The 11750-nt window shown below is 35.5% G+C and overlaps 1 protein-coding gene across 1 annotated transcript in view; it reads left to right on the top strand.

Annotated features, from left to right (window-relative positions):
• The first annotated feature begins 798 nt into the window (after positions 1 to 798).
• LOC148955590 (putative U3 small nucleolar RNA-associated protein 11) overlaps positions 799 to 11750 on the top strand; it is a 60026-nt gene continuing 49074 nt past the window's right edge. The window contains exon 1 of the mRNA XM_089108265.1: positions 799 to 936. Within this exon, the coding sequence (XP_088964391.1) occupies positions 880 to 936 (57 nt within the window). The 5' untranslated portion in view covers positions 799 to 879. The remainder of the gene's footprint in view (positions 937 to 11750) is intronic.

The following is an 11750-nucleotide window of genomic DNA, read 5'->3' as shown; positions in this document are numbered from 1 at the left end:
CATGGTATTAGAACACCTTAAGCAAAACCAACCTTTGATTGAAAATTAGAATAATATTATCATCTATTCCGACTCTTTATCAAGCCTTGAGTTGCTGGCCTCAGCTCCTCAATATAAGTTGGACTTTGACACTTATCATTGCCTCAGTATTATTGATAATCTTCCTTCAAGTGGCATAAAAACTTACTTTCAGTACATTCCTAGCCACTCTGGCATAAGTGTTAATCATCAGGTTGATGAAATAGCAAAAAATGCTATAAATATTGACCAGCCAAGTGGGAGACCAATCCCAATTAGAGATATTTACCGATGGAGGCTGTCAGATATTAATTTTAATAAGCTTAATCCTATCCTTTCCCCCTTTCCCAATAAGTATATTTCTAAAATTTTTCATAGAATTCGTTCTGGAACAAATGGACTAAATTTCCTTGCATTCTCATATAAGCTTTCTAATTCAAGTGGTTCAATTCCCCTGTCCCCTCTTTGCAGGCATTGTAATATGAATAATGAAACAATTGACCATTACCTATTTGAATGCAATATGCTGACGTCTGCACAACATACCTTGCTTTGTAAACTGTTAAAATACTTCAAACACCACAAAATCCCACTATCAGCCAAGAGCCTAGCCAACTATACCTGCACACAGAGCATAGAAATCGACATCTATCATCTTATATTTGAACTCCTAGAGTCGAAAGATCTGCTGAAAGATATCTGAATATATCTAATAAATATGAGGCAATCAAGCCAGTAGCTCTGTAGCCCACAGAGTGATGCAAAAGGAAAAGGGCTAAATAGTTATACTGAAAAGCCCGCCTGCTGTTAAATAGAAGAAGAAGAAGAAGATTAATTTTGGTGTTGCTTTTATAGCCTAAAATGTCTTCACTAAAGAATGCACTGAAGTCCAGAAAGGAGCATAGAGAAAGACATCAGGTTAGTCAAACTGAGTATTTTATTCAAAATAAAACAAGGTTAAGCTAGGATTTGACATATTGCATAGGCTAGGCTTAACTAGCCTAATCCTCATGCAATATTTTTTTCTTGAATTAAACTCTTAGGAGTAGATGCAGAGCCACTAGAACAATAAAATAAGGAGAGATAGGCTAGGCTATATATAAATTTCTAATTTTATGTTCATTTTTATGATTTTGCTAACATATCTGACAGTTCATCCCTAGCCTCTCATTAATGGTCTCATGCAAAACTAGTGTTAAAATTGGGTAAAGTTCTACGAAATCATATTATTGAGTTAGAAAAAAAGTGAATACACCATTCAACACCTTTTTTTATGCTGATTACAAATATAATAAGCATTTCTATCGGAAATGAATTTCAGCCCCCCCCCTTTAAATGCCAATTCAGGGTTAGGTATAGCCTATATAGGGGGGGGCTGAAATTCATTTACCTTAAATTACCTTAAATCACAGCTTGGAGTGAAATAAGGACTTTCGATCCTTTTGAATCACTCCTTATGATGACTGTTGTAGTTGGTTAAGCTCTGGTGGAAGATTCTGGTGCTTCCAAGTCAAACTTCCACGGTGTATCTTTCCAGTCAGCATCCAGATGGCGTTTGAAAGCATCTGTTGATTCAGCAGCAACAGTGTCCACCTTGAGGTTATTCCAGAGGTTCTCAATACGATTCAAGAAGAAATTGCATCTTGCTCCAGTTGTAGCGTGATGTTTGTGGATTTGTCTAGGGTGTCCTTGTGTTTTGTGGGAGGTGTCAATCTCCAGGATCTCATTTTCTCGATTGGTTGAGAGGAGTTTTGTGCGCCTGGATCATGTCTCCACGTTTCCGTCTGTATACTAAGGAGGGGAGGTTGAGTTCCTTCAGCTGTTCACTGTATGTCTTGTTTTCCATGCCGGCAATCATCTTAGTGGCCCTTTGTTGGATTTGCTCAAGAACTGCCTTGTCCTTTTTGAATCGAGGGGTGGCCAGTATTGTCCCCACCTCCAGTCTAGTTCTTAAGAATCCTTTGTAGAGTTTGGTGATAACATGTTTATTCCTACTGTTGATGATATGTTTGATGATGCCTAGTGCTCTACTAGTATAGGCGGAGATTTTCTGTGAATGGGAGCTGACTTTCAACTGGGACTCAACGATGACGCCAAGGTCACTCTCCTCCTTCCGATAGAAATGCTTATTATATTCTTAATCAGCATTAAAAAAGGCATTAAATGCTGTATTCACTTTAGTCCTAACTCAATAATATGATTTTGTAGAACTTTACCTAAAATTCTACTTTAGCTACTTTTGACTATCTTGGAAAGGGGTTAGGTTAAGAAAATGAAACATTCAGGGATGGGTCTACAGGCTAAAGTAGGCTAGGGTAAAAAAACAGTATCCGATTGAGCAAAATTATGTAAAACTAAAACCCTCATATCATGTTACCACAGAGGAATTGAGAAGGATTGAGTATAGTAATGAATAGCCAAAAGTCTAAACAATGCATCAATATGGTTGTTATTCAAATTATTTAAGATCAGCCAGTTGAAACTATTAATCTATTTACTTACCGGCAGGAACCACTTTTTGGAAATACCAATTATCCTATTTTGATGTATATATCCTTTTAGTTTTTCAGTTTTATACATATAGGCTATTAACAGAAAGCTGATTTTCTTCTGATTCTAAAAATGTAACTTATTGCTTGATATTCATTCTATAAATCACAAATACTTAAATATACTTTTTCTTTTTAATTGCTTTTCAAAACACAGACCATATTTTCAATTTATGCTGACAAATCATTGGTGAAAATTTGATCAAGAAAGCAGGGTTCTTGTTACTGCCCTCACATTGCTTCATGTTGTAATAGGCCTAAAAAGGGGTAGTCCAAAATCCCATTGCTATTTTTCTGGAATGCCAAAGAAAAGTGGTCTTTTACCCTATGTCCTTGGAAGGTATTTTGAAGTACCAGCATAAGTGTATGACCAGTCCTTGTCATAAGGAGACATTCTAAGAAAACAATTCTTACTTCATAATATGCATAATAATCCTAGCTAACATATTTTTGGTTTAAGTGTATGACCAGTCCTGGTCATAAGGTAACATGTTAAGGAAACAATTTTTACTTCATAATATGCATAATAATTCTAGTTAACATATTTTCCAGGGGGAGAACCTTTATCCTCACTTCTTTCACTGTTGTACAATTTGTTTTAACAAAATTGTGAAAAATAAACAGATTTCACTGCATTTATCCGTTTTCAAATATTCTATATATGAAAATTAAACACCATCACTGCAATCTACCATAAAGATATGAATAGGCTAATGTTAATAAATTTAGGTTAAGGTAGGTTATATTAGCTAGATGGCTCTTTGGTGTTTGTTTTAAAATGATTTGCAATGCTTAGAGGATTGACATAAATATTGAAAAACGTGATAAAAAAAAACGGGGAAAATAAGGAAAATAGTAATGATAAAGTTTTCCATCTGGAAAATATCTTAAATAGGATTATTATGCATATCATGAAGTAAGAATTGTTTTCTTAATGTCTCCTTATGACCAGGACTGTTCATAAACTTATACCAAAGTACCCACCTCCACTCCTTCTCCCTCTAGAGGGTCCTGGAATTTGCCTACATGACAGGTCTATACCTATTGAAATTTTGACAAAACAACATTTAGTTATCAGTTTCTTTTTCTCTGGCTTTAGTTCTGAAAATGCAATTCCTGTTATTTGAGTAGAATTTTAAGCCATATCAATGATTTTTTTTCTTCAAAGTTTAGGAAATGTATTTGCATACCTTTAAAACCTTATAAATTGAGGTTGAGCAAAGTTTTAAACCTGAAAATAATTTTGTTGTACTTCATTTAAGCAGAGAATCTATTTTGCAAGGTTTCACTTTTATAACACACAGATTTTTAAAGGTCATCAAAGGTCAGGACCCTCTAGAGAGAGATATAGTGGAGGTAGGTACTTCAAAATATCTTTCTGAGACATACTTTAGCCTGTAGACCCATCCTGGAAAGTTTCATTTTCCTAACCCCTTTCCAAGATAGCCAAAAGCAGCTAAAGTAGAATTTTTCCAAACTAGGCTGTTCAAAAACTACTCAAAATATTGAGTAGGTTACTAAACCAGTAGGCTGATCATTGGAACAATGTTCTGTTCTTTAACCAGCACAAAAACCACAAAGCAACTGGCCCAGGTACTATTTATGCATCAACTGAAAGCTCTGTCACTGCTAGTTTTCACACACTTTGAAATTTATGCTAAAAGCAACATTGATAATATATTAAAGTACTTTTCAAGCACTCACAATAATGAACATGCCAAAACAATTTTCCAGCACATAATTTTATTCACATACTCCCAACTATCAACCTGAAGACTGACATAGGAGACAACTGGTTTTCCAATAGGAATCAGACCAGCTCCTTTACATTTAAAACTTCAGATATTCAAGGTTTAATTTTATGGAAAAATTAGACCAAGCATAAAACTACCACAGTGATTTGTGGTAGTTTTATGCTTAGAAGATTACTTGACTTTATTTCTGCCCATTTTGACTTAATGGGAGCTCTTTACTTTCCTTTGAAAAAAATTGTTTGTGGATTTTTTTTTTAATTAATGTCTGCTTGTTTTTTATGAACATAGTCATTTCATGAAAAAAAATATATCTTTTCGGTTTTTTCCTATAAGAATCCATAGTTTGGCTTGCTATTTCTATGTTGGGAGAAACTTCTTCAACAATTTTTAATCCTGACACAAATAGTATTTTTAATTTAATTTTACACCTCCTCAATTTGCCCTGAAAAATAAAACTCAATATCATTCCCAAAAGATTCTATCTATGCTCTTAGACAACCTGAATATACTTACACTCTTTTGATTTATTTAAAGTGTAACCCCCAGTCATTCTTAATATTGCTGAAGTGTCTTATTGGCTGCCATAAACACAATGTCTTTTGATTTAGTTTTAAAGTAGCATTTAGCTTTATAGCATAATGGGCCAATTGCATAATTATGGGGGGTTACATGCCCAATATCCCTAAACACATAGTTGCTGGACTATTCTACTATGCTGAACAAAAAAGTTGTCTTGAAATTTTTACTGCATGTGTTTGGGAAATGAATTGACTTGAGAGACAGCTGATTGCCCTCCAATGTCTTTTTACTCTTAAAAGAGACACTAGAACTTCTAGTTTTTTATTGAATTAGCTCTTTTAAATGTTTCAATGATATTTCTAGCTATTATATAATGGTGCCACCTATGATATTGCCTATATGTGCTTTTGAAAACCTGCTTGCATACAGTTTTTTTGTTTAATTGGAACTCCCCCTAAATGCTTCCTATAAGTTTTGCCTTAATACTCTTAGCATCATTAGTTACAACAACTATATTGGTAGTATTAAAAGTACACACATAGTGCCTTCTGGCTAGTTCAAAATTCTCTACAACTTACTTTTAAAGGTGTAACTTAATAATATAAGTTGTTCTTGAGATTTTCTCTTTGGACTATTGGTTACAAAATGGCTATCTTGCAGTATTGATCAAATGTGTTTGGGGAAAAGAGGATGTCAAGGGGGGTGGGCTGTTTTCTCTCCATCATGTTTGACTCTTAAAATGGAACTAGAACTGTACATTCCATTCAAATGAGCCTCCTCTAAAGTTCACAAGACCACCCCTTCCACAAAAACCTTATATGCCCCCATGAAATAACCTACAACCCTTACCTCCAGATTCTGGGGGTTTGTGCCAACCCCAAGGGCCTTGTTATTTGATCTTTGCACTATTTTTAAACAAATGGGTCTCAAAATTTCTATTGGATGCATTTGGGGAAAACATGATTTGGGGGGGGGGGGATTTAGCTGCCCTCTGATAAATTTAACTCTTAAAAATGGCACTTAAATTTCTGATTTCCAATCCAATAAACCCCCTCCGAAGTTTCTATAACCACCCTTTCCATAAAAACCCTATGTGCCCTTGGGGCAAAACTTACAACCCTTGCCCTGAGGCTTGCAGGGGGATTCTTATCCTCAAAGTCATAATATTTGGACTTTTAAACTATATCAAACAAAATAGCTATCTCAAAATTTTGATAGAAAGTGTTTTGGGAAATGATGGAGTGGGAGGGGCTGGTTGCCCTCCAATCACTTTTGACTATTAAAGAGGGCACTAGCCCTTTCAATCTCCAACCAAATGAGCCCTTTTTGAAGTTTCTACAAAAACAAATGGCCATTTAAAATTTTTGTCAGATGTATTTAGGGAAAAATACATGTGTGCGTGTGGGGGGGTTATCTGCCCTCTGATGACTCTAAAAAAGAGCACTATAACTTCTGATTACCAATCTAATGAGCTCTCTCCAAAGTTTATATCACCACCCTTTCTATAAAAATCTTAAATGCTCCCAGGGGTAGCTTACAACCCTTGCTCTGAGGGCTATGGGGGGGGGGGCGAAGTTTATCCTCAAAGGCATAACTTCTGGACCTTTCAACTATGGTGAACAAAATGGGTATCTCAAAATTTTGATTGGATAAATTGACTGCTGATTGACCTCCAGTCACTTTTGACTGTTAAAAGGCCACTATAACTACTGATTACCAATCCAGTGAGCCCTTTGCAAGGCTTATATGACCACCATTTCCATAAAAACCTTATATCCTCCCAGGACATAATTTACAACCCTTCAGGGTTGGGAGGGGGTTGTTATCCTCAAAGTCATAATTTTCAAACCTTTAAACTATGCTGAACAAAATGGTTATCTCAAAATTTTGATGGGATGTGTTTGAGAGAGAGAGAGATTTATTCTAAACAAACAAACAATTTAACATAAGTTTAGTGGCCACCCCAAGAAGTAAAAACTTGTCCAAGGGGGTGGCAAAAATACACTAACATAACAAAACAATAAAAAAAAATGAAAAAAAATAATAACCTACCTATATCACAGTCCCCAAACAGCACCACAAACCTTAAACCTTAACATTTTCATTAAATTTGCAATCATATTCATAATCATCACCCCCAAGAGCCATAAAAATTTACCATTATCATTATTTAAAAAAAAAAAAAAAATAGAAAACAAAAAAAAAAAAAAAAAAAAACCTAGAAATCATACTTACTAAAAAGCATCCCTTTAATTACTATCTTAAACGAAGAAATATCACCTATATTTTTTGTATTTTGATCAAGATGGTTCCAACTTCTGATCCCCCTGTGAAGCAAAGAAAACATCGATCGGGCCGAAACTACCAGTGGAATATTAATCTCTGCAGATTACCTAGTATCATAATCATGGACAGAAGATCTCAGGTTAGCCAAGTTATCAAAACACGGGAGGTTTATACCCCTCTGAATCCTAAAAATGAATAGAAGTTTATACAACTCCCGTAATCCGGAAGCTGGCAGTATCTTTACACGCTCATACACGTTGCGTACCGAATCCCGGGGTTGTAGGCCATCTAACAGCCAAACAGCGTTTTTTAGTAGAACTCGTATTGGCCGAGCAATAGAAGGAAATGTTCCAAGCCAAACGCTACTACAATACAATATATATGGATGGATAAGGGAATAATAAAGAAGGCGTATAACAAAAGGAGGAAAAAAATGCTTAAGTTTTCTCATTATACCCAGGTTACAAGACACGGTTTTACAAACATAATGTACATGGCGCTTGAATGATAAAACATCATCAATATAAACCCCCAGGTACTTATAAGAACACATCCGCTTTAATGCTCCATACTGTGTTACAATATCCTGAAACCATGGATAAAAATCTGGTGAACGGGAAAAAATACCAAAATTAGTCTTACCCAGATTAATATTTAACCTATTTACCCTCAACCAGGAATTTAACCTTTCAACAGCATCTTTCATCGTTCTCTGAAGTAATTTTTCTGTCATCACGGCACTAATAGCAACTGTGTCAGCAGCAAATATTGACACCGTCTCACTCCGGGGATTTTTAGCCATATCACTAACACTAAAACAACAACTTGGAATACAATTAGGCATATCATTAATATACAATAAAAAAAGAATCGGACCAAGAACTGACCCCTGCGGGACACCACTAGTCACTGGGTGGGCGCCTGATTGTATACAAGTCATCTCTACAAACTGGTACCGGCTACTAAGGAAACTCCGTATAAAGTCAAGAGCTTTACCTCGGATCCCATAGACCTCGCATTTTTCCAGGAGTAGGCCATGGTCAACTGTATCAAAAGCCTTCTGTAGGTCTAGAAACACTGCACCAACCTTAAATCCTTCATCTAAAGCTATGTTAATTATGCTAGTCAAAAATATCAATGCACCCTCTGTCTTCCTATCTTTTCTGAAACCAAACTGATTATTATTCAACAATGTAAACTTCTCTAAGAAATAGGTCAACCGATTACTAAAACATTTTTCAATAAGACGAGAAATAACTGGCAAGACTGATATTGGGCGATAATTACCCAAATCATTTCTATCACCACCTTTATACACCGGTGTCACTCTTGCATTTTTTAAACAATCTGGAAACCTTCCTTAACGGAAGCAATCATTAATCAGTGATGTCAGAACACCAGATATACAAGGGAAAATGTATTTTAGAATTTTTAGGCTAACTAGGTCACTACCGGACGAACTATTTTTCATACTATAGATAATATCCCTTAACTCATCTAATGTAATCATCTTTAGATGTACCGATACATTTGCAGGAGATGGTAGAGTAGATCCAAAGGGTGGGTCATCTGGAAACGAGGAAATCATCTCGGCTATTTGTAGGCCTACTGAACAAAAATGATTTAGAAACTCATTACATATCCCAGTACCATCTGCAATTATAACCTCATTAACAGTCACTTCTGTTGGTAGAATATTAGACCGCTGACCTATAACATTACGGATTATTTGCCAAGTTTTCAACGGGCTACCTTTAACATCATTGAACTTCATACTAAAATATTTTTGTTTAGCCTCACGGAGGAGATTATTCAAACAATTACGAAAAACACGGTATCGCTCTTTATTCTCATCCGTCGGTTTTAAAGCTTGTGACTTAAACAGTCTATCTCTTACATTTATTTTTCGAAGAAGGTCATGAGTTATCCCTGGCTTACTCCCATTATGTTTTCGACCATTCGAATTCTTCACTGCTCCCACTTCCTTAACCATTTCTAAAAGCTTACTATAAAAGAGTGAAAATTTAGTATTTACATTACTGTCATTTCCAAACAGAGATACCCATTCAATATGAACCATATTATTTTTTAATTTCAATAGGGCACTACGAACAATAACTGCAACTCTTTTACTCCGTTCAGGAGTTTCTCACTTAGGAATAGATACCTTAAAATCTGCAAAAACACCAAAGTGGTCAGATTCCACATTTACAAGAACTCTTGGTAATCTAAAAGGTGAATTGGAAAAAGTATTATCCAAAAGTTTTGCAGACGTCCTAGAAACTCTAGTTGGGATGTTAATCGTTGGGAACAGCCCATAAGACATACACAAATTTTAATAACTGAGAAGTCACAAAAGACTCCATATCCAGCGTGTTAATATTAAAGTCACCTAGAACAAAACAAGAGTTATTACGAATTTGTACTTTTGCCAGCTGTTCATGAAGATTCTCAAAAAATTCTTGAATAGAACCAGAAGGAGGCCTATATACAATTACTAAATATGTATAAACATTATTCAATTTAGCTTGTAATACTAGTGTTTCACACACCATTTCCTTATATTCACTTAGATCATCTCGGACTCTAACACGGAGATTCTTCTTTCTTCTTCTATTTAACAGCAGGCGGGCTTTTCAGTAACACTATTTAGACCTTTTCCTTTTGCTTCACTCTGTGGGCTACAGAGCTACTGGCTTGATTGCCTCATATTTATTAGATATATTCAGATATCTTTCAGCAGATCATTCGACTCTAGGAGTTCAAATATAAGATGATAGATGTCGATTTCTATACTCTGTGTGCAGGTATAGTTGGCTAGGCTCTTGGCTGATAGTGGGATTTTGTGGTGTTTGAAGTATTGTAACAGTTTAGAAAGCAAGGTATGTTGTGCAGACGTCAGCATATTACATTCAAATAGGCAATGGTCAATTGTTTCATTATTCATATTACAATGCCTGCAAAGAGGGGACAGGGGAATTGAACCACTTGAATTAGAAAGCTTATATGAGAATGCAAGGAAATTTAGTCCATTTGTTCCAGAACGAATTCTATGATAAATTTTAGAAAGATACTTATTGGGAAAGGGGGAAATGATAGGATTAATCTTATTAAAATTAATATCTGATAGCCTCCATCGGTAAATATCTCTAATTGGGATTGGTCTCCCACTTGGCTGGTCAATATTTATAGCATTTTTTGCTATTTCATCAACCTGATGATTACCACTTATGCCAGAGTGGCTAGGAATGTACTGAAAGTAAGTTTTTATGCCACTTGAAGCAAGATTATCAATAATACTGAGACAATGATAAGTGTCAATGTCCAACTTATATTGAGGAGCTGAGGCCAGCAACTCAAGGCTTGAGTCGGAATAAATGATAATATTATTCGAATTTTCAATCAAAGATTGGTTTTGCTTAAGGTGTTCTAATGCCATGATTATGGCATTTAACTCAGCAGACATTATAGATAAATTATTAAATAATCTCTCGCCCATTGCAATTTTCAGGTGAGGAAGGAAAACACCACTTGCAACCTTCTCATCCATTTTTGACCCATCAACAAATATTTGGAAGTGATTTTTATAGGTAATTGTATTAAGTTCTGCAAATTTTTTCTGAACAAAAGCAATGGGGGTTAAATCTTTATTCCATTTTGAAAATTCAGTATTTATTATGGGAAATGACCAATTCCATGGAGGGGATTGGGGGAAAGTAGGTGCAATAGACTTTGCTGGTACAGGGAACTTCTTTTGAATATTGGCATACTCATCTGCAATACCTCTATACATGGCTGGATTTCTTAACCAATTATGTAATGTGTGTGAGCTATTTGATTCAATTTTTGTAAGATGTTTTATCAAGAGAAAGCTACGTCTCTCCCTTATTGTTGTTAATCCACTCTCCATAAGCAGAAACTTGGTGCTTGTGGGTTTCCTAAGACCAAATATGAGACGTATTATATCATTTTGTGTTGTTTCAATTTTTTGCATCTGGGTCTTTGCACATGCACCATAGACAATGAGCCCATAATCAATATGGGGTCTTATATGTGATTTATAAAACTGGAGTAAGGTTTTCTCCTTACAACCCCAGGGTGTGGAAAGAAGTCTTTTTAGTATATTTGCTTTTCTATAACATTTTTTTCTTGTGTTTGAAATGTGGAGGTGGAAATTAAGTTTTTGGTCAAGCATGAGACCTAGGTAATTAATATTATTATCTCCTGGAATAGTTGTTTTATTTAGAGTTAGTTTTGCATTAACATGGTTTCGCTTCCTGTGAAATTGGATTATTTTTGACTTGGTGGGTGCAATGGGTAAATCTGAATGTTGAGAGAATTTTTCAAACTGGAAAAGTGACTTTTGCAGATTTGACTGTGCTATCTGAAAGGTGTTGCCAGATGACCATAGCACCAGATCATCAGCATATTGTAGATTCGTGTGGGGTAGGTTCATGTCCCAGAGATATAGGGCAAATAGGAGGCAACTGAGGACTGCTCCCTGAGGTAGGCCTTTGGATATTGTCTTTTGGGGTGAAGAGGCTGAACCAACACAAACAATGAAACTTCGCACTTCTATGAAGGATTTAATAAAGGATACTAGCTTGGGAGGTACTCCAAGGTT

The sequence above is a fragment of the Artemia sp. Qi Xiang Cuo genome, chromosome 2 (genome assembly GCF_049724085.1).
Source record: "Artemia sp. Qi Xiang Cuo chromosome 2, ASM4972408v1, whole genome shotgun sequence".
Lineage (NCBI taxonomy): Eukaryota > Metazoa > Arthropoda > Branchiopoda > Anostraca > Artemiidae > Artemia > Artemia sp. Qi Xiang Cuo.
This window is presented reverse-complemented; position numbering and strand designations above follow the sequence as displayed.